The 24885-nt window shown below is 35.1% G+C and overlaps 1 protein-coding gene across 1 annotated transcript; it reads right to left on the reverse strand.

The window, feature by feature from the left end:
* Positions 1–340: 340 nt before the first annotated feature.
* On the reverse strand, positions 341–24567 carry LOC125190295 (NAC domain containing protein 50-like). Its single transcript, XM_048087566.1, has 5 exons — positions 24354–24567; positions 23995–24107; positions 1624–1788; positions 1339–1524; positions 341–1038 (listed from the first exon to the last, which is right to left on the reverse strand). Exons 1-5 carry the CDS (start codon positions 24565–24567, stop codon positions 532–534), a joined length of 1185 nt encoding a protein of 394 aa, XP_047943523.1. The 3' UTR covers positions 341–531.
* Between the last annotated feature and the right edge of the window lie 318 nt (positions 24568–24885).

A 24885-nucleotide genomic window follows, 5' to 3' on the forward strand; every position in this document is an offset into this window, starting at 1 on the left:
TTTATTCAATTATAAAACTCGAAACATATCTCGATATTAAACAAACCAAACTCAAGCAAAACGACATTTAATTCACCAAGATTGCGCCGAGATTGCACAATGTGTACATATCAACAAAATCTCACTATAAAACTCGAAACATATCTCGATTCTAAGCAAACCAAGCTCGAGCAAAACGGCATCTAACTCCCGAGATTGCACAACAGTGTGCATCAACCAAATCTCACTATGTCAGCCAAAATAATCACAATAAACATGCTCATTCATACCACAAACCTAACAAAAATATTTTCAGGCAACACAAAATAAACCAATTTTATTTTAAAAAAATAAAATTGCATTGTCATAAATTCCATCATTCTTCATTCCCAGTTAAACTGTAGAGAGAGATCTAAAATCCCTGAAACTACCTTCTCCCTGTTCTAATCAAAAGCAGCGGCACAAAAAAATGTGGCTCGTCGGAGACGAAGGGCCGGCAACTACTACGCGACACTAGAACTCGAGGAGGGCGACAGCTACATCGTCACATCCCTATTCACGTCTTTCGAGCTCCGCGTTTTCCTTGGTCAAGGCCTCAACTCGGGATTGAAGAACGTTGATCATCGCTTGCGCTCTCATCACTTCAATCTTCAGCCTCTCCCTGTCCATCGAGATGTCGATGATCTCGTTCTCCAAGTTGCTGATGAACTTGAGGTAGCCGGGAGGGACGGATTTTTCAAGTTCTGCCGAGTTAAACGTGGGCGTGCTGCCTTGGAGATTGTCTTTCGCGCCTAGGGTCTCTAGAAGGGGGATCTCTACAGGCGGGAGGTTGGTTATCGTCATCATCATTGTCGAGGAACGGCATTGGCTCGTCGTGGTGGACTCCTCGGATCCGTTGGCGATGCTGCAGTTTGGATCATCGCGCTTCGGTCTCTTGCCGTTGTCCAACGAGAGGGGCTCCGGGTCGACTGCGGGCCTATCCCTCTTGCCCAGGAAAGGGATGCAGGGGGGATCGGCCGGGTACGTGAGCAGGAGCGGAGCAATGAGAGGCTGCGGATCCTGCGACATATTTCGAGAGAGATTGTTAGGAAAACAGTAATTACAAGATCTCGTGATGCTAAATAAACTCGATTTCACACGATAAACAAATAAAGTACAGTAGCATATGATAAACGTGCTTCTATTCGCGTCCAATTTTCGTTTCTATCGATTTTAAATGTGTAAAACGATCGAAATAATTAATGGGACAGATCGAAAACATAAATTTCGATGCAATTAATCAATAATATAAACCATAAAAGAGAGTCTTGCACAAATATGAACAAAGCATGCACAAGGAAAAGAAGCGAAGTGCAAGACCTGTTCGATGTTAGTGCAATCTCCGCGCATTTCATCGCCGTTTGCCATGTCATCTTCCACGTCTTCCCCGGGGACCACAAGCGGGGCGTCCTCATCCCATTCCTCTTCGATAAATGGGGCATATCGGTCCCCATTAGGTGGCCCGAGGCCACTCTTCTGGAAGATTCTACAAAGCACAAATGCATCCTAATTGAAGAAACAAGACAGGAATTTTATTTCAGGATTCATTACTTTTGAAGTTAATACTATAATATCACTGAGAATCGACTGAGAATCGATACACACCTGTAGAATGCCGGCATTTCCCAGTTCTGTGTCGCACAGCCGGTACTCGTGCATCACCCAATTAGTCCTCTTTCCATCAGGGGCGCGTCCGCTGTGGAAAACGAGTGTTTTCTTCATTCCAATGGACTCGTTCTTGTGTTTCACTGGGCGGTCCTTCCCAGTCGCCTTCCAGTACCCTTGCCCAGTGGCACGAGTTGGGTTTTTAAATGGAAAAAGCAGCAAGATTTGAGAATGCCTTTCAGGGATTGACAGAGGAGAAATGGAATGTAGAAAGGGATTTTGGATTGGTTTTTTGGGAGATTTTTTACCTAAATTGGGGTGTGGATTTTGGGCAAGAGGCTGAAGAAATGAGAGACTGTGGTGTGTGGTAAGGATACTTGCTTGACACGGAAATCGATATCAAAGCAAGAAAAATTGAGAGAAATGGAGTGTGTGAGTGTGTGTAGATGAGCTGTTACTAATTGAAAATATTGTTTTGGTAGTGTTATATATAATGTTTCCATAAGTTATAAATTTATGTATTTCCCCTTACTTTTGTAACAATTCTGTATCTCGCTCTCCTTCCTCGAGAATAACGAGTATTAAACTTTTATTTTAAAAATATGAAGAAATAATAATTTTATTTTCATTTCTATAAATATACAATCTTATTTGGGAAGATTAAAATGAAAATGTGACAGTTCTATGGGTATAAAATGAGTTTTTTTTTTATGAATCTGGGATAGACCTACGTCGGGTCGAACATGCACTGTCGACCTCCACTATCTGTCGATGGTAATGGAAACTATATAAATCAGCCTCTAAACCTATTTTATCTCTTTGCCTCCGGTTCAACCATTTTCTGTTGTGGGATTACATTATTTAAACCTAAATGGCGACCGAAAACGTCAGCAAGTCGGCGGCGACCTTCTGCAACCAACGAATTCCGATTTCATGAGATATGTTATGAAACCCTATATAATTCCTTTTATTAGGTTTGTTTGATTATTGGGTTGATTACATCTCACGTTTGGTATCTAAGATATGGTCTATCCGTTTTACGTAGCTCGTAAGTTATTGCGTGGAGGCATAGTTTACTACGGGTACACTGAAGATAACCGTTGCAGATTTTTGTGAGCAAAAGCACAAACTTTGTCGTATTGTGCGATTTATAGTATTCTGTAAAATTTTAAGCTATTGTATGGGCTTACAAATTATTGTACAGACATATAGTTTATTTAGCGTGCGACTTAGATAACGGTTTGTGAAATCATATGAATTAAAAAAACTATGTAATTTTGTGATTATAGTATTTCTTAATTTTTAAAATAAAAACTTATATTTTTTACTGATTACTTCTGTTGATGTGTCAATAGAATAATGTATTTTTTATTATAAAATAGAATAAATTAATTGTTGAAAAATTAGGATAAATATTTTGAAAGTTATATTGTGATTTATACCGTTGCCATAGTCCTACCTGGATTACAATTCAATAAATATTAAATTATTCGCGAAAAGTTTTCCATTCTTGTCTTTTTATGAGTAGTTATTTGGGGATGAGAAGGAATCACCCTCTTTCTTATTTATGAAAGAAACATTTATTGCGATTTTCCATTTATTGTTCTTAGTTTTCCATTATACTTTGTTAGTTGGACTAATATTCCGTAGTTTTGGCAGCTTATAATTATGATATTCAATTTCAATTATTTTTGAAAATACGATTGTCATTTATAATAGTTGACATTGTTTCTCATTTAATCGATAGTTTCCATGAGAGAGAGAAAATGTCATAAATAACAATTACATAACTTTTGAATTGAGGATTATTTTCTATAATTTCTTTGGTTAGATTGACGATAATATATGGAAATTATAAGAATTAAAAAAGAAACAAATTTGATCATATACAATGACGATAATACAGTACATGGAAGTTATAAGAATTTAAAAAGAAACAAATTTGATTATATACAATGGCGACTGGTGAGTTAAGATTTCGACGATGGGGCGTGAGAAAAATATAAAAACAAGGCTTCATAAATTTAATAGACATGAGGTAGAAAATTAGAGGATGAATAAGGGAGTATCGACAACGTCAAAAAAATCAGCATCAATGTCGAAGGAGTCGGTAATGGTTACGAGAAAAATAATTGGCAATAATCACGAGATAGATATAAATGAAGAGATAAAGTAGCTTAAGGAAGCGAGAGCCGAAGAAGAGTGGCAAATATACTATAAGGGAGGAAAGCATAAACTTAATAATTTGAACCGACTCTAACTTGCTATTAGTGAAATCGTGCAAGAATTAAATTTATTAATAAATAGTGAAAATTTCTTATTTATGAACATTGTTGGATATATAGGCTCACCTCTTTTAATAGGATCATAGATGTACTAGGTTTTGGATTTGATTTGAAACTAATAAATAAATTTAGGTTTACTAAAATGATAATCTTAACTAAAATTAATACTTAAATAAGTCTACAAGCTAAAATCCTAACCATTCGTTGATGTCCATATATTTGTTAGTTTGTTCCAAAAAAAATTCTATTTTTAGCAAAAAATTAGTATTTCATTCTCTCTTCCAATTAAAATATTTAATTAATTATTTTTTGATTTTAATTTATTAACAACTTCATTTAGAATCTCGTGCTATATAGAAAATGTCTAGTTTAAATAGAAAACAAGTAAGTCTATATCTAGAAAAATAAAATATTTCATTCTGTAAATTATGTCAGTATAATAAGTTCAGATACTAATAATTTGTCCTACGCATAACCAAATAATTTAATGTGTTAAATAATAATTGCAAAACATTTTAGTAGATTATGTATTTAAATCACGAGTCATACACAATGAAGAAAACCGAGGTTGGTGGGGCCGAATTAAAAAAACATAGATCTTCAATTAATTAGATTGTGTGACAATTAATTTGAAAATGCATACAGACAATAATTTATTTAATAAATATAATTTACATATACTTATATAACAATTATTTTGAAATTTGGACTTTCATAGTAAAGAAAACAAATCAAAGATTACGCATGGGGGCATATATGAAAGTGACTCGCATGTGATGTGAGTCAACATGCCAAAAACAAAAAAAAATGAAAATAATATAATTTGAAGAATAAAATAATTTTTGTGCAATAAAGTTACGATGAAGTTCTATTGAAGCAATTTATTGCAAATCCGTTACGAAACCTCAGACCTACTTTTATTTGATGTCAATCATTTAATGTATCATTATTTACCACAAATTTAACATGTACTAAAATAATTAATAACAATACCTCATTCACTAAATAGTATGCTTACCATCCAGCACAGCATCATTTTTTATTTTATTTTTTACTGATCATCACTATCTTCTTTTATGTCACATATGACTGGAATTCTAAAACTAAGTTTATTATGGTGCCTTTTTAAATTTAATATTGCAATTTGTAACATATTTAAGAATATTTATCTTGTTCTAAATTAATAAAATTAAGTGGATACTTTGACACTATAGACGTGGTGTGGAAGATATTTTACAAATTGACTTAGTATATTTTTTAAAAAAATTATCATATTAATGAATCATTATTATAACAAATTAAAATAGGGTTACAGAAATTAATTGTTTATGAAAATATGTATAGTGAAATAAGCTTTACCATTTGTGATTTCCTTCATTTGTGAAATAAGCTATATAATTTAAAATCAACTATCATTATTAATTAATAAAGCGTGATTTCATTAACTTTTCATTTTATTTCGAGAAAATATTCCTTAGTCCATGTACACCACATGACAATCTTATTTGATATGCCTCACTAATAATATCTTACCAAATGGAAATGTATAGTATACATAGCCAAATAATTATAATAGCATAATATGATATTTTTAGGAAATTTTTATAATTTCGATATACAGTACTTCGTAAACAACCATATATATATACCTAATACGTTAAATTATTAATATAGTTCATTTCAATTGAAAAAGTCATCTGCCATTGAGATTTGATAGGCACACTCTTTTTGTATAATGTTTTTTTAAATAGTTATTCATTTTTTTAAATTTCTATCACTTAATTTTCTAGAATCATAGGTATTAAAATCTGATCTATTTTTAGTCATGTAAATATATTATTGATTATTTTTTAATAATTTATTATATCTTTATATATGTTTAATTTTATCTTTATTTTTATATAATTATTTTTTACAGTTAAGTAACTATAAATTAAAGACGATATAATTATGACTAGTAAAGAGTATCTTCTTAGATATGTTTTTTTATCAAGATAATTTTATTTTAATTGCACAAAATAAGATTGTAATCCTTCATTTAAATATCCTAATAAATAGTAGTAGTATTTTTATTTCTTTAAATTCATATTAAATTTATTCATATATTGTCTATTGTATAAAATCCATCCGATCATTTTATTATTAACTATCTTAATTAGTATTTTAATCTAACATATAATAATTATATAGTTTATGTGTAATGATTAAAAAAAATAGAAGTACTGTATAGTCATTCATATATTAAACCTATTGTGTGCGATTTTAATATGATAAAATTTATGTATATATCAATAAAAAGATAAATATTCCTATAAATAAATAAATAAAATATATATTTTTATATCAATATAAAAAATAATAGTCTCGATTAATAAATTGGTGGTGCAGTATAATAATCATTTAAGTACAATATATAATTATTTTATACATGGAAATTATATAAATTTACTTAACACATCATATTATGTCATTATAATCATTTGGCCATGTATGCTATGCATTTCCATTTGGCAAGATTTTATTAGTGAAGCATACCAAATAAGATTGTCATGTGGTATACATGGACTAGGGAATTTTCTCTCCTATATATCCTATAAATTATTTTTGTTTATAATAACAAATACTCTATTTGAAAAAGAAATTAAAATATACTGTATCACATTAGAGACAGTAAAGCACTAAGCAGTGTAACCTTCTATCTTGTGGAATTTATAAAATTCGATTCTCACCATTCGTCAATCCCCCAATTATAATTCGGATTCAAACTATAAACATTGCTAGCTACTCCCTCTCCCTCTGTCCATGAATAGAAGATCCGTTTCTTTTTGGCACGGGTTTTAAGAAATATTAAAAAAAATGGATGGAAGAAAGTTAATGAAATAGAAGTCTCACTTATATTATTAGTTTTAAATGATGTATGAATAGAATGAGTTAGTGAAATATGAAGTCTTTTAACATTTATGATAATTATAAACTGTGACCTTTTTTATGAACGGACTAAAATGAAAAAACGAGACTCCTAACTGTGGGAATAGTATCTAATGAAATTATGCATTTCTGTTATAGTAGAAGATTACATTATGAAAAAGTTAAAATAAAGTACTACTATTATGCCACTATTATACTACTTCTAACTTTTAGATTTTTGTAATGATTGAAGAGTGGTTTTACACGTGATAGAGATTATGTGAACAGTCAAATTTCACCACGTGAACAAAAGTATCCCTCAAAATGGTCTATGTGAAGAGTCGTTCATTTTTTAAATTTGAAAATGCATGTTCCCTCATTTTCTATTTTTTTTTACAAATCTTTTTCTAAATATATATCATTCAAAGAAATATTATTCCCTCTGTCCACGAAATATTGTCCATATATGATAGATGCAGATTTAAAAATTGTAAAGAAAGTTCAGTGGAAAAAGTTATTAAAATGTACTCCATGTCTCACTTTTATATATAACTAGTTTTACCACCCGTGTTATGTACAGGCCAAGTGATTTTCAAAAAATAAGAAAATATCTTTAAAACAAATTAAATAAAAATAAGGAATATATAGGAAATAAGTAATAATTATTGAAAATCAAGAATAGAAACTATTTATATTTTGTATTCAAAAGATTATAAAGATTTACAAAACAAATGATCAATATAACAAATGAACCATTTTATATTTAAAATATGATTTATATAATTATAAATCATAAACTGTTACTTAAAGAAAATATTGCTACTATTAACGATCCTTCAATCATGAAATATAGTGTAATAAAAGGACATGAAGGAGGAGAGCCAGTGGAGAAAGAAAATGCCATTTTCCGAATACGGCTTCAAATTCAGAGTTTAAGCCCTAGAAATAGTTGAGATGGTGGAATTGAATTAGATTGCGTCCATATTTTTCTAAATTTTGGGATTTTGGTTTGGTTTGGGTCGAATGTTTAATATCTAGATATCTTAATAAGACACAAATTTACGTGAAGTTTGTTAATGTGGAGGAACAATGTATCTGTGATTAATGTTTGAAGTAATATATTTTTGCTTCTTTATTCTTTTCTCCTTTTCTATTTTTGAAATGATTATATTAATTTCTATGAATTGGTACGCATAACTCTAATCAAGTTTTAATGGTGGATAACTCCATCGATTTTATGATAAATGTTTTTTAACATTTATTATCAAAAGGTTGTCAAACTTCACAATTTAAGTGAATTTGTTTGAGACGAATGTTAGAAAAAAAAATGTAAGAAACCTTTATCCGAATGATTACATAAGCTTTTAGATTGATAATTTTATACGTTTTACGGTAAAAAAATTCAAAAGATTTATGTTGTTAAAAGTGAATAGCACTCGATGTTCTTCTAAGATAGATGCTTTTTAACAAATGCATATTCTCTTAAATATTTAGTCTTGTGTGTTCAAATCATTCATAAATATTAATATATAGATTATCTTTATAATAGCTTAGACAAAAAAATTTTAATTAAAATTATACAACAATTTTATAAATATCAATATACTAAAAAAATACCCAAACAAAGAATAAAAGTGGCCCAATTGGATTTATAAAAGTGGATACTGTTAAAACTCTTATTTTATTTTCCAAAGGAATAAACAGATTATTTTTGTCATAATGTTGTTATGTTTTACATATAATGGATGTTTATTACATGTTTAAATGTATAAGTTACTTAACAAAGTCTAAGTGTTTGTTTTAGTAGACCGGTTGTGGGCGTCATTCACTTTAAGGTAACACTTTTATTTGAGTTATGAGCATGATACATGTGATAATTACGCGAATAGAATTTGTCTAAATAATCCGCTAAATAGAATTTGTCTAAATAATCGAGCGAGTGGGAGCAGCGGTGGCGATCAATCGGCGACGCGCAGACGAGGAAGGACTCGTGCGCGCCGCCGGTGTGACCTCCGATGCCGGCGAACTCCAGCAAATCGCGCCGATTAAGTGGGAGTTAAGGTGCGATCATGCGGCGACGTGAATACGAGCAAGGGCTCGTCCACGCCGCCGGCAAGACCGCAGCGCCCTTCTCTTCGGAACTTATGGTAGTCGACGGTAGCGGTGGCTGACAGAAGCCGCTGCTCGTCCGAGAGCAGCGGCGGTTCTACCGCCCAGAACCCTAACCCTAACCCTAACCCTAACCCTAGTACGATACTGCCCTAGCGACGCGAGACCGAGAGCAGCCACACCATTCCAAGCGACAGCTGCGTCGCGCGTGATCGCTGGAGCGGAGGAAGTCACCGGAGCAGCGCGGCGATGGGCGCGTGATCGACGACGGTGTCAGAGGGATTCCTTGGCGTCTTCACGCCGGCGAGAGGGAGAAGGAAGCGGATGCGACATTGTTCGCGGGTTTCCGTCGAAGATTGGACGGCCAACTGCCGTTCCGGCGAGATCTTCATCGGAAATTTCGTCGTCGTTGATCGTGCGAACCTCGATCACGAGACAACGATGAAATATTATTTTAATGATTATTTGATTCCTAAATTAAAAGATATCATTAAAATATTATTATTTAATAGAAATAAAATATTTGGAAAGATTTCCCTAGATTTAATAGATATGGACAAGAATAATTTAATAGTTTCCTAATTATATTATATATCTAGAATCCTAATAGTGATAGATATGTAGGATTTCATTAAATAATAAAATATTATTCTCTTCCCAATCTTAATAAGGAATTAATTTAAAGTTTATTTATTCATGTCAGTCAAAGATATAAATAATTAATTATTTTAGATAAATTTTATAGAAGACATGAATATGGATTAAACTTTAGTAATTAATATATTATCCTTTAATAATATATTTAAAAGATTATAAAGATTTAATTATCCAGTCGATTAAATACCAACAGAATTTAATTAAGCCTTTAATTTGCTCTATGGCTAAGGATAATTAATGAAAAACCATAAATCAAATATCTAAGCGATAATTACGAACTAAGTTTGTATATGGTCTCCATCGATTGATCCACAATTTATGAAGCTAATTTCTGAATCTTATCGCCACCCATGTTGTGGGGACAATAATCCTACGAAATAGCAAGTTCGTATAGGTGGACTTCTCATATGTAAATAGTGTGGACTAGAAAGTAGTTTCCAATATTATCGCCACTCATGCTGTGGGGAAAATAATCCTAAGAAATTACAAGTTTCAGAAGTTCAAACAGAATTTACGAGATAGCTTGGTCTTGTTATCAACGCATGAGCTTTGCTATGGGATTGTGTTGAAGAAACGAGATTCTATAATGCTAAATCTGATGGTCGTGCTTAGGCAACATTTGGCGGCCATTCCGTGCTGCGGTCTCTGGACTATTCGTCGGTGTTGTGACCTGTAAAAATGTTAAAATTTTAATGCGTATTGACCTCTGCTTGAGGGTACAAAATTTTAATTTTACATTTGTGAGAATTTGAAAATTTTATGGTTAATCTCCTCAATTTCATCACATAAGTTTATGACAAATAGTAAATATTCTGTTTTGCAGTGCAAACTAAATCGTCAACATGTCACTCAATCCTCTTTCTGCAATTCTTAAAGAAAACAATCTCGAGGGCCAAAATTACATAGAATGGAAATAAAATTTGGACATCGTTCTCACGGCTGATGAGTAAAAATTTGTGCTGACTACTCCACGGCCCCCAGTGCCGGTGGCTAACGCCGCGCAGGCAGTGCGATATGCGCATAGACGGTGTCATAAGGCGAATGAGATGGCTAAGTGTTATATGTTGGCCTCCATGTCAACAGTGCTTAGACATCAGCATGCCGCCATGGCGACTGCCGCGATATCATGCAAAATCTCACAAATAATAAATAAATAATAATTTCTTGCTGAGTCATATCTTGGAATAAATAAGATATTAATTAATTAAGTCCATAGCAGACAATAATTAATTAATGGATGTTTCTATCTTAAGCGCGGGAAATAAATATCAAGTAACGGAAACCCGAAGTACTTATAATTTCGGATTTGGATGGAGAGTGCAATATTACTTCTGTAGTGGCTGCTCGTAATATTCCAATTATAAGCTTATATTAAATTGGGTTTAATTTAATTAGTAAAAGCTAATTGGAGGAGCCCGTATCCAAAGCCTTCCATAGATCCCTGTCTGGGCCCAATATGTGACTTAATATAAATAGGAGAATAAAGGAGACAGAAAATACACTTATTATTTTCTCTAAATTTTCGGCCCTCTCTCTCTCTAGAAAGGGGCGATTTTTCTTCTCCTTCGTGGCAAAGGATTTCTGTCTTCTTTATTTAATTCCTAGTACACTGGCGAGATCAGCCTACGCTGATATCAGTTTACAGTCCGGGAACCAGACAGAAGATCCGTGGTTTTTTACTAAAAGATCTTCACGTGGAGAACGCTAGCCATCTTCGATTCTTTGGAGAATCTTCAAGGTATAATGGCTAAACCGTAGAAAAGCATGTTTTAGGTTTCAATTAATTTAAAGCATGTTTTATTTGAGTTATGAGCATGATACATGTGATAGTTACGCGAATAGAATTTGTCTAAATAATCTGCTAAATAGAATTTGTCTAAATAATCGAGCGAGTGGGAGCAGCGGCGGCGATCAATCGGCAACGCGCAGACGAGGAAGGACTCGTGCGCGCCGCCGGTGTGACCTCCGATGCCGGCGAACTCCAGCAAATCGCGCCGATTAAGTGGGAGTTAAGGTGCGATCATGCGGCGACGTGAATACGAGCAAGGGCTCGTCCACGACACCGGCAAGACCGCAGCGCCCTTCTCTTCGGAACAGACGGTAGTCGACGGTGGCGGTGGCTGACGGAAGCCGCTGCTCGTCCGAGAGCAGCGGCGGTTCTACCGCCCAGAACCCTAACCCTAAACCTAACCCTAACCCTAGCCCTAACCCTAGTACGATACTGCCCTATCGACGCGAGACCGAGAGCAGCCACACCATTCCAAGCGGCTGCTGCGTCGCGCGTGATCGCCGGAGCGGGGGAAGTCACCGGAGCAGCGCGGCGTTGGACGCGTGATCGAAGACGGCGTCAGAGGGATTCCTTGGCGTCTTCACGCCGTGAAGGAAGCAGATGCGACATTGTTCGCGGGTTTCCGTCGAAGACTGGACGGCCAACTGCCGTTCCGGCGAGATCTTCGTCAGAAATTTCGTCGTCGTTGATCGTGCGAACCTCGATCACGAGACAACGATGAAATATTATTTTAATGATTATTTGATTCCTAAATTAAAAGATATCATTAAAATATTATTATTTAATAGAAATAAAATATTTGGAAAGATTTCCCTAGATTTAATAGATATGGACAAGAATAATTTAATAGTTTCCTAATTATATTATATATCTAGAATCCTAATAGTGATAGATATGTAGGATTTCATTAAATAATAAAATATTATTCTCTTCCCAATCTTAATAAGGAATTAATTTAAAGTTTATTTATTCATGTCAGTCAAAGATATAAATAATTAATTATTTTAGATATATTTTATAAAAGACATGAATATGGATTAAACTTTAGTAATTAATATATTATCCTTTAATAAGATGTTTAAAAGATTATAAAAGATTTAATTATCCAGTTTATTAAATACCAACAGAATTTAATTAAGCCTTTAATTTGCTCTATGACTAAGGATAATTAATGAAAAACCATAAATCAAATATCTAAGCGATAATTACGAACTAAGTTTGTATATGGTCTCCATCGATTGGTCCACAATTTATGAAGGTAATTTCTGAATCTTATCGCCACCCATGCTGCGGGGACAATAATCCTAAGAAATAGCAAGTTCGTATCGGTGGACTTCTTATATGTAAATAGTGTGGACTAAAAAGTAGTTTCCAATATTATCGCCACTCATGTTGTGGGGACAATAATCCTCAGAAATTACAAGTTTCAGAAGTTCAAACAGAATTTACGAGATAGCTTGGTCTTGTTATTAACGCATGAGTATTGTTATGGGATTGTGTTGTAGAAACGAAATTCTGTAATGCTAAATCTGATGGTCGTGCTTAGGCAACATTTGGCGGCCATTCCGTGCTGCGGTCTCTGGACTATTCGTCGGTGTTGTGACCTGTAAAAATGTTAAAATTTTAATGCGTATTGACCTCTGCTTGAGGGTACAAAATTTAAATTTTACAGTTGTGAGAATTTGAAAATTTTATGGTTAATCTCCTCAATTTCATCACATAAGTTTATGACAAATAGTAAATATTCTGTTTTGCAGTGCAAACTAAATCGTCAACATGTCACTCAATCCTCTTTCTGCAATTCTTAAAGAAAACAATCTCGAGGGCCAAAATTACATAGAATGCAAACAAAATTTGGACATCGTTCTCACGGCTGATGAGTAAATATTTGTGCTCACTACTCCACGGCACCCAGTGCCGGCGGCTAACGCCGCGCAGGCAGTGCGATATGCGCATAGACGGTGGCATAAGGCGAATGAGATGGCTAAGTGTTATATGTTGGCCTTCATGTCAACAGTGCTTAGACATCAGCATGCCGCCATGGCGACTGCCACCGATATCATGCAAAATCTCACAAATCTCTTTGGTACTCAGAATCGAACGGCTAAGTCTTAAGCCTTTCGGAGTATCATGTGCAAGACTATGAAGGAAGACTTGTCTGTGAGGGACCATGTCCTCGAGATGATGAGGCACCTCAATCAAATTGAGGTTTTGGGAGGCGTCATTGATGCCGAGTCACAAGTTACTATCATCCTTCAGAGCATGTGACAAGGACGAGGTTTTATATTGGGGCGGCGACTCTATGTGTGTGCGTGTCAACTGGCCAGGGGGTACCTAGACCTAGCTATGTCGTTGGGTTTGTGCCTAAAACCTCTTGTCAACAAAAATACCTCAACCCACTTCTACTGGCTAGTATAGTGGAGTAAGGGTCGATCCCATAGAGATGGATGTAGGCGAAGTGCAATTGCAAAGACATTTTGGAAGGGTTGGTTAGCTACCACGCTTTTGGGGTTGAGTTCTACCTAGGCGTAAAATTAAAATGAGACTCTACCTATACTGACCAGTAGGTAACTAAATGCTTAATGCTACTGGATGTGTACGTGAATGTGAAAGTTGGACACCTAGTTATGCATATGAGAAGCTCCTAGACGAAACTTACTAAAAATGGCTAAACAAAAGGTAAAGGGAATCAAAGGACATGCTGGCAGATTGGCTGCTGGGTTTGCAGAAAAGCTGAAAAAAGTGCAAGTTCAAAAGAAAAAAGTAACTAAAGCAACATATCTTTGATTGTGACATTTTCTTCTTCACCAAGCTAAACTAACCAGATCTAACAAACTCCATTGATGAATGCTCAAGCTCAAAAATTCATAAATGCAATATTTAACTTGAAATTGAGAACGAAAGCAAGAAAAACTGAAATTTACGCATACTGGTCAACAGTACAGGGTGACAGAAACAAGCAGAAACGAATTCCATGCATTTTTGAGAGATTTAAACCGATTAAAACATGTAAAACTCAAGGAATGACTAGATCTAACTAAGCTAGGCAGATTCAAGCACTTAAACAACATAAAACTATCAGATCTAGCTAACTAGAGAGATTTAAAGCAATAACAAAGTTGAAACTCAGATAAAACCATAAAACATAACTTCATTCAAACATTCAAACCAAAAGATGCTTCAAACAGATTAACTACTGAAATCCGAGTCAAATGCAAGTAAAACAAGTTCTTAAACTAAGAAAGCATTAAAAGAAAGCATGTAAATGGCTGATGGCTTCTTCTGAAACTGGAACTGGACTACGGCGGCTGGAATGATTCAAGCATGATGACTCCCCGCCGGCTGGTGGCCGGAATCTTCATGGCAGGCTGCTGGATTTAGAGAGTGGAACTTAGAGCTAATGGAGCTATTCTCCCACAAATGTCCTCAAAGTGATGATAAAAGTGATAAGTCAAAAGTGATGATAAAGTGATAAGTCTCCTTATGTTCAACTCCTATTTATAGGGTGGCTTGCCCTAATTTCTAGGGTTTCCTCTTCATGCGAAACGACAACTTTGCCCCTCTTTAGTAGGTGATTGTTCCAAGCAAGTCCTTCCTTCTCGTGTCCAGTTCCGTAGCATCCGTCCTGGCCAGTTTGCACCTTTTCTGTCATACTGTCATACTGACCAGTTGCACACTTTTTGCTGCTTTTTCACGCCAATTCCTTCTGATCCTTTCCTCCTGATTTAGTACCTCAACCTCCACACTTTAGCAACTATTTTACAGATATTATCCAATAAAGCACGTTATACTGACCAGTAAACAAGGCTTAGAACGAGACTCATCAGTACTGCCCCCTAGCTTTCAGCAGTTCAAGCTCAACTTTGAGATGAACAAGAGAAATTACACCTTGGCTGAGTTGTTGACTGAACTTCAGTCGGCAGAGGATCTCATGAACCAAGCTGAGGCTGCGATGTTAGTTCGTCACATCGTTCCTCTGGCCCTAGGCCTGGCGCAGGAAAGAAGAAAGTGACGAATCAGGTCACACCTAAGGAAGCTAAGGGAAAGAGAAAGAAGAGGTCGGGAAAGAAGCAAACAGGAAAAGTGTTTCAGATGTGGAGAGAAGGGGCATTGGAAGCCAAACTGCCTTAAAAAGGGCAAGGCTACAGGTATGTTTGTCGAGTCATGTTTGGCTTCGACTTCATCTCATACTTGGGTTATAGACACTGGAGCGACTGATCATATTTGTTTTAATCCTGATTTAATGCAGGTGACAAGACGGCTATATGATGGTGAGATCGAAGTTTAGCTGGGCGACGCTACTAAAGTGGCGGCCGTAGCAGTGGGAGACGTACATTTGCGTTTCAGTAGTGATAGATTTTTGGTTATGAAGAATGTTTTGTTGATACCTTCTTTTAGAAGAAATTTAATTTCAGTTTCTAAATTGGTTTTGGATGGATATTCGATTTCTTTTAATGAGAGTTATGTTATTAAGAAAGATGGTTCTTATATCTGTCGTGGTATCATGGAAAACAATCTGTACACAATCATATCTACACAATTTAATAATCGCAAATTAGAACTCAATAATGCATCGAAAATTTCAAAGAAAAGAAAGGAACCTTCAAGTTCAATGAACGAAACGTACTTATGGCACCTTAGACTTGGTTATGCCCACCAAAGGAGGATTTAAACTCTCGTGGATCAAGACCTTCTTAAAGGACTCGATACTGAATCATTTTCCACGTGTGAATCCTGCTTGGAAGGCAAGATGACTAAGAGACCTTTTAGGGTGAAAGGTAATAGGGCCAAGGAAGTACAAGAACTCGTTCATACTGATGTGTGTGGACCAATGTCAACCGAGGCAAGAGGCGGCTTTCGCTATTTCATCACCTTTATTGATGATTACTCGAAAGTTGGATATGTTTATTTGATGCGTTTTAAGTCTGAAGCTTTTGACAAGTTCAAGGAGTTTAAGGCTTATGCTGAGACGTATCATGGAAAACGTATCAAAAGCCTGCGATCTGATCGCGGAGGCGAATACCTCAGTGCCGAATTTTTGGAATACTTATCGGTAGAGGGAATTGAATCCCAACTGACTGCGCCGGGCACACCCCAGCAGAATGGCGTAGCTGAAAGAAGGAATAAGACCATGTTAAACATGGTCCGATCGATGATGAGTTATGCACGACTGCCTATTTCGTTTTGGGGACATGCCTTGCTTTCCGCGAGCCATATTTTAGACAATTTACCGTCAAAATCTGTTCCTGCCACTCCATATGAGTTGTGGAATGGGCGCAAGCCCAATCTAGAGCATCTCAAGATATGGGGGTGTTCAGCTCATGTTTTGGAAAATGATCCAACTAAGCTGGACTCAAGGACAGATGTATGTTTATTTATAGGATACCCCAAAGGATCAAAAGCTTATGAATTCTATAGTCTCCGAGACAAGAAAGTCATTGTGAGTACTCACGCGACATTCTTAGAGGAAGACTTTGTTAGAAAATCATAAACCCAACAGTGAGGTGGCTCTTGAAGAGCTCACTTCAGTCATAAGTTCCATTAACCAAGAACAAGTACCGATTGTACAACCAATTCCCGAACCTTCAACTTCTACACCTAATATTGTAGTGCCGCGCCGCAGTGGGAGGGTCTCTCATGAGCCTGAAAGGTACATTGGTTTGGGAGAATCTATGGATCACTCCTCGGACAGCAATGTACTAGATCCCTGGAATTATGCAGAGGCGCAGGCGGATGTCGATCATTTCCAATGGGTAAGTGCAACGGATTCGGAACTACAATCTATGATAGATAAAGACGTCTACGATTTATCTATCCTACCCGAAGGCTGTACTGCCATTGGGAGCAAGTGGATATACAAACGTAAACGTGGACCCGATGGACGAGTTAAAGTCTTTAAAGCAAGACTAGTGGCTAAGGGGTACACCCAAAAGAAAGGTGTCGATTACGACGAAACCTTCTCCCCAGTGGCCATGCTCAAATCGAGCTTCGTGAAAAAACGCGCCGAACCCAATTCATCAAACAATTCATCAGAAGTGGGTATAGGGAATTGATCGGGCACCATGGCTGTATTCAAGGCCCTATAGTCGGTGCAGAACCTAAACGTGTTAGAGTCTGTATACTAGAAATCACCTTTCGAGTGATTGAATTCTATTAAAACTCTTGTTTTATTTTTCAAAGGAATAAACAGATTATTTTTGTCATAATGTTGTTATGTTTTACATTGAATGGATGTTTATTACATGTTTAAATGTATAAGTAACTTAACAAAATCTAAGTCTTTGTTTTAGTAGACCGGTTGTGGGCGTCGTACACTTTAAGGTAACACGGTCAGTTCTGAACAAAGAAAAAGAAGAATTTCACAACCTAGATAGGCTTAGACTACCTATCGTGAAAGGTTGCAATGTCAGTCCGATTGTTTCTAAGCCTTACTGAAATAAGATGACGTTGGTGTGGTATAGCACTGAATAGATCTAACAGCGAGACAATCTTTACGCTATCTACTAAAAGACGGGGTCTTGTAAATTATTATTTCTTAATCAATGTACGTTAGCATTGAGCATACAGTATTGATTATGCACTACTTTGACTTACCAAAATGTTGCGGGTTTTTCGCAACCCAATAAGCCTGGTATATTGGGTAGTGGTGATTAATATCTAGTGGTGCTAGGATTGCTATTATGTTGAATCGTGCGCGAGGTGAGTCTCGTTTGATAACATCCTCGAGAGAAGCTTGAAATAAGGTTTTATTATTCGGAACCTAGCTAGTTGGAGTTTAATTACTCTATGAATAATAAATAAGAATTTCTTGTTGAGTCCACTCTTGGAATAAATAAGATATTAATTAATTAAGTCCATAGCAGACAATAATTAATTAATGGATGTTTCTATCATAAGCGCGGGAAATAAATATCAAGTAACGGAAACCCGAAGTACTTATAATTTTGAATTTGGATGGGGAGTACAATATTACTTCTGTAGTGGCTGCTCGTAATATTCCAATTATAAGCTTATATTAAATTATGTTTAATTTAATTAGTAAAAAGCTAATTGGAGGAGCCCATATCCAAAGTCTTCCAAAGATCCCTGTCTGGACCCAATATCTGACTTATTATAAATAGGAGAATAAAGGAGACAGAAAATACACTTATTTTCTATAAAAAATTTCGTACCCCCCTCTACTTTGAATAGGGACGATTTTCTCTCCTCCGAGGGAAAGGATTTCCGTCTTCTTTATTTAAGTCATAGTACACTAGTGAGATCAGCCCACCCTGATATCAGTTTACAGTCCGGGAACCAGACAGAAGATCCGTGGTTTTGTACTAAAGATTTTACCGTGGAGAAGGCGCTAGCTATCTTCAATTCTTTGGAGAATCATCAAGGTATAATGGCTAAACCGTAGAAAAACATGTTTTAGGTTTCAATTAATTTAAAGCAAGTTTTATTTGAGTTATGAGCATGATACATGTGATAATTACCCGAATAGAATTTGTCAAAATAATCTGCTAAATAGATCAGAATGATTATGTAATTGATTTATGTTAGCGCTTCCGCTGCCAACCCCTTCAATACTGATAACTGATTATTCCAAAATAGGAGCTTGATAACTAATAATGAAGAAGGACATTCAAGAAGTGCTGGAAAGAAGAAAGCTCCTAAACAGGTAACCTTATCAAGTAAATAACACAGCTGAATCTCTGGTGTATAAACATTGAGCATAAGCATGTAAGGTACAATAAAACTCCACTTAATGAAGATAACTGCATATAGCATAGAGGATCTATCTACAGATGAAATTAGAGGACTCCATAGAAAAATTAGAGAGCATCCACATCCACAGAGTAAAAAGTGAAATATAACAACTATAAAATAGTATTACAACTGATCTAAATAGCAGATGCTTGCAGGCTGTTAATGATAGAATGTAAATTAAAACTCTAAAGAATAAAGATGCTTGCTTATAGCATAGAAGATCCATAAAAAATAGTCAAATTAGAGAATTATAGAATTAGAGAAATATAGCAAAGATTACACTAATAGAAACTAAGATCCTGATACATCAGAGAGTATCCAAATAGTATAAACAGAATTATATCAACTATAAAAGGGATTTGCAACAGAGAAACAATAAGAAAGAATCATAAGGAATAAGAAGTATGTGAGCTTCGAATCACAGAGGATAGTCAGAAGTAGGAAGAGTCATATACCAAAGGAAGAATATAAACTTTATGTTGGTCTGAAATGTGTTGCAAGGTGAGCAAAGAAGAAGAAGATGGTATTTATAGAAGTATGTTTGCAAAAACACCACAGAATATAAATAAATCAGCTTTGGAAAACAAAAGTAATGATTAGTAAGACCTTTCATATAACAAATAACAGAAAAAAATAGATAAAAGAAAGAATTAACTAAAAAAAATACTACACAAATCATAATTACATGCTAATATTCATATATAGGTTATTTATTGGGACTGCTAAACAGGTATATAAATATTGTGAATATTTATGCAATCTATATTAAATAGAGCCTATTAATTGGGCATCTGACAGCCATAATAAATGAGTAATACAATGTGTTCCCCTATTAATATTAACCCTATTTTGCAGGAGTATACACAATAAAAAGAAGAAAACCTAATGAAATATTATCAAGATAGAGGAGTGAGAACAGTAGCTGCAACCAATAGAAAAGGAGAAAACTAAAGGTTGCACGCCTATAAACCTCTTCATATCTGCAAGATAACACCAGAATATGACAGAAATAAGAGGAAGAAGAAAGGATACCAAATACATCTTATATTGAAGGAGAATGAAAGAGAATAAAGGGTGCAATCATTACAGCAAGAAGGCACAATAGCTGATGCACGCCTAACCTTCTTGGTATACTCTACAAAGTACTCCCTCTGTCCCATTAGAAATGCAACGTTTTCCTTTTTGGGTTGTCCCACTATAAATGAAACGTTTCCTTAAATAGAAACAACTCTCTCTCTACTTTTCCCTCTCTCTTACTTTACTCTCTCTTCATTTACTCACAAAATAACAATGCATAAAATCCCGTGTCGGAAACCAAATGTTTCATATTTATTGGGACGGAGGGAGTAGATAACAGAAGATGAAAAAAGCACTACTTCAAAAAAGGTAACTTCACTCAATAGATTATACTTTAACATATAAATCATTTTTACATTAACATACTTCTTTATTAAAATAATGTTCATATTAGGCTGTTCATATAATACGTATACAAATGCTGCTCCCTAAATTACAATTGATATTTTAGTTGTAAAAATGAAGCTATATAATTTTTGGATATGGTTCATGTTATTATCCGTATGAAAGCTAATATATTTTTCATTTGTGTTAAGGATTGGAATTGCAATCCGATTCATATTTTAGTTGGAAAATGAAGCTATATTATTTTTTGATATGGTTCATGTTATATATGAATGCATGGTAACATATTTTTCATTTGTGTTCAGGATTGGAATTGCACTGCATCATGGTGTAATTTTGTCTCTCAAATCGTATTAAAAAATTTGTATATATGTAATGTTCTATAAAATATACTCCCTCCGTCCTACTTAAAATGCAACATTCGAGAATCGGCACGGGATTTTATATAGTGTTGTTTTGTGAGTTAATGAAGAGAGAGTAAAGTAAGAGAGATGAAAAAGTAGAGATAAAGTTGTTTCCATTTAAGGAAATGTTTTATTTTTAATGGGACAACCAAAAAAGGAAAATGTTGCATTTTTAATGGGACAGAGGGAGAGGGAGTATCTAGTCGTAAACTTGTAATAGAATAGGTTTAACTACGCAAACCAATGAAACCATTAAATAAAAAATAAAATACAAAACAGGAGACAAACATTGCAAACATAAATTGCTTTTATATGTAGTGCAACAAAAGAAAAAAAAATGGATGAAATAAGAAAAGAAAAAAGAAAACAGAAACAGACTTCATTTTCCCGCCCAAATCAGTGCCACGTGGCATGCTAAAAAACTGGAAGTTTATATTTGTATAGATTTTATAGTAGTAATATGCATAAATATAATGATTTAGTTGAGTATGAGAGTCTACTCGCCCAAAATAGAAAAAATAAATGTCGATAATATTTTATAAATGATCGAAAATAGAAATTGGACAATAATTTGTTGACAAAGGGAGGAAAATAGCCTAGACATCAATATATGAGGTGCCGAGTTCGAGTCCTCTTGACATTAATTGTAATTTCCTCATTTTTTAGGAGTTTATTTGTAATTTTCTCCTTAATATATGAGTTACTTTTGTTTTCTGTTTTAAAAATGAGCAAAATATAATTATTAGATGTTAGAATTACTCAAGCATGTTCGTCAAAATAGCAATATCGTTGTAATCCATTGGATCTTCTACTACTACTACTACAACAAGTAATATTCATTTCATCAAATTATGATCAGTAAAATACAATAATTTTTTGAATTTTCATTTGTTTTAATTGTCTCATTCGAGTATAAAATGATATCTTTGACTATGTTTAAAATATTCATTCTCAATTAAAACAATGAAAGTATGAAAAGAAATCGATTTGTGGTGATTTCGAACATCACCAAAAAAGCATCGAATTGTATGCAAGTGACAGAATTGAAAAAATAAAACTTCATAATTTAATAAATCATTTTCAAGCTATATAAAACTGACTAGAACTTGACTAAATTTGTAATTATTATTATTATTATTATTATTATTATTATTATTATTATTATTATTATTATTATTATTATTATTATTATTATTATTATTATTATTATTATTATTATTATTATTATTATTATTATCTCCACCCAAATAAATAGATCGAATTTGATGCTATACGAGTTTTAACAAAAAATGATTGATTTAGTACGAGAGTAGGGTAGAGAATTTGTTGGCCAAGTAGTATAAATGATTATTAAATTAATATATATTGTGATAATATATTGAGATAGTATATATACAGTGAGATAAACAATTTTTATGATTATATCAAAATTAAATAATTATTTTTGACAATGAATGAAGTATTATTTGAGTACTAAATAATTATCGTATTGGACTTTGACTCTTGGATTCCACATAATGGCCCTAGTTATTGAACTGGTAGCCATAGGCCCATTTCTGTAATCAAAGCCCAATAAATAAATAGCTACGATCAGTCTAATAATTAAATATAAATTAAATATGCTCAAAATTAATATACATTTGATTTATTGACAATTTATTTGCTAATCATTTCTAAATACGCATTTATACCTCATTTTTAGTACCTTGGTTATATTATACATTCTTGAAAAGGTTCGTTTATCCCATGGACAGATGCAATAATACGCAAATCATATTGATTTTTTATATGCAATAATTTGTTAAAATATCATCTTTTTCTAGCTAAATGTCTTGATTGTATCCGCCAACTGTTTGTTAGATTGCCTAATTGAAAGCTGGGATGTTTGGAGGAGCAGAAGTGTTTTACGAAATTTTTAAGAGAGATACGATCACCTACAACAACCTCAAATTCAGTATTCCCAAATGACGTTCCTATTCACGTCTTTCCTTGGTTAAGGCATCGACCCGAGATTGAAGAATGTCGATCATAGCTTGCGCTCTCATCACTTCAATCTTCAGCCTCTCCCTGTCCATCGAGATGTCGATGATCTCTTTCTCTAAGTTGCCGATGAACTTGAGGTAGCCGGGAGGGACGGATTTTTCCAGTTCCGCCGAGTTAAACATGGGCGTGCTTCCCGGGAGTTTGTCGCTCGCGCCTAGGGTCTCTAGAAGGGGGATCTCTACAGGCAGGGAGTTGGTTTTCGTCATCATCATTGTCGAGGTGGAGTCCTCGGATCCGTTGGCGATGCTGAAGTTTGGATCATCGCGCTTCGGTCTCTTGACGTTGTCCAGGGAGAGGTGCTCCAGTTCGGGTGCAGGATCCCTCTTCGACAGCTGGAGAGGGACGCTGGGGGTATCGGCCGGGGCTACGAGAGGCTGCACATCCTGCAAAACATTTTGAGAGAGATTGTTAGGAATACAGTAATTACAAGATCTCATGCTGCTAAAAAAACTCGAATTCACACGACAAACGTGCTTTTAACCGCGTCTAATTTACATTTTTATCTATTTTCGTTACTTGAAAACATAAATTTCGATGCAATTAATCAACAATCTAAACCATAAGAGAGTCTTGCACCAAAATGAACAAAACATGCACAAGACCTGTTCGGTGTTTGTGCAATCTCCGCGCACCTCATCTTCCGCGGGGACCAAAAGCGGGGCGTCCTCATCCCATTCCTCTTCGATAAACGGGGCATATCGGTCCCCATTAGGTGGTCCGGCGCCACTCTTGTGGAAGATTTTACAGAGCACAAATGCATTCTAGTTGACAAAACAAAGACAAGAATTTCATTATTTTTTCTAAAGTTAGCATAAAATCACTGGGAATCGATACACACCTGTAGAACGCCTGCGTTTCCCAGTTCTGTGTCGCACAACCGGTACTCGTGCATCACCCAATCAGTCCGCTTTCCATCATGGACGCGCCCGATGTGGAAAACGAGCGTTTTCTTCATTCCAATGGACTCGTTCTTATGTTTCACCGGGCGATCCTTCCCGGTCGCCTTCCAGTACCCTTGCCCAGTGGTGCGATTTAGGCGGGATCCACTCCCGTACTTCTTATCCACAGGGCTAAAGAAGTACCACTCCAGATCTCTCGTCTTCAGCAACGAATACTCTATTTAGGCAACAAGATTATCATTACAATACAGAAGCTAGTTAGAAATCGACGAATGTGTGTAACGAACCATGCACGCGCACGCACGCACACGCACACACGCACACGAACACTCATTCACAAGTTCATTTCTTCATCTAAACTTGAAAAAACAGAAATCTACAAAGACTACAGCTTTACATCAAACAAAGCATGAATCTGCAACAATTACTTTAAAAAATATAAAAAGATTGAATCTTTTCATACCATCAAGCTCCCATGGCTCAGATTTGTAGACATCAATTTCACTAACCGCTTCAAACCTGAAAGGCATCCCACAAACTTTCCTCCTCAAATAATACTTCACCAACTCCTCGTCCGTTGGATGAAACCTGAACCCGGGCGCCAAAGATGTCGGCGGAGGAGCCCCCATCACCGCCACTGGCGCCGCCGCTACCGCCACCACAATGTCCTGCCCCATTTCCATCCCCAAGATTATATTTTTAACAAAACTACACCAAACCCACAAACAACACACACGAAATTGGTGGCAAGAAACCCCTTTTAACACTTAAATGCACTAAAAATGCACACGGAACAGGAAAATAAAAGTTGGTTTTAATGGAAAAGAGAGCAAGAAATATTGAAGGATGGAAGAGAAATGGAGTGTGTGAGTGTGTGTAGATGAGCTGTTACTAATTGTAGATGAGAAATGGAGTATTGGTAATGTGATATATATAATGTTACCATAAGTTTCAAATTTATGTATTTCCCCTTGTACTTTGTAACAATTCTATAT

Source organism: Salvia hispanica, chromosome 1 (genome assembly GCF_023119035.1).
Source record: "Salvia hispanica cultivar TCC Black 2014 chromosome 1, UniMelb_Shisp_WGS_1.0, whole genome shotgun sequence".
NCBI lineage: Eukaryota > Viridiplantae > Streptophyta > Magnoliopsida > Lamiales > Lamiaceae > Salvia > Salvia hispanica.

Coding starts and splice junctions, on each gene's coding strand:
- LOC125190295 (XM_048087566.1), bottom strand. CDS start 24,567: ATGGGGCAGGACATTGTGGTGGCGGTAGCGGCGGCGCCAGTGGCGGTG. Junction 1,789..23,994: donor CTGGGCAAGGGTACTGGAAG/GCGACCGGGAAG, acceptor GGGTACTGGAAG/GCGACTGGGAAGGACCGCCC. Junction 1,525..1,623: donor GAAATGCCGGCATTCTACAG/GTGTGTATCGAT, acceptor TTCTTCAATTAG/GATGCATTTGTGCTTTGTAG.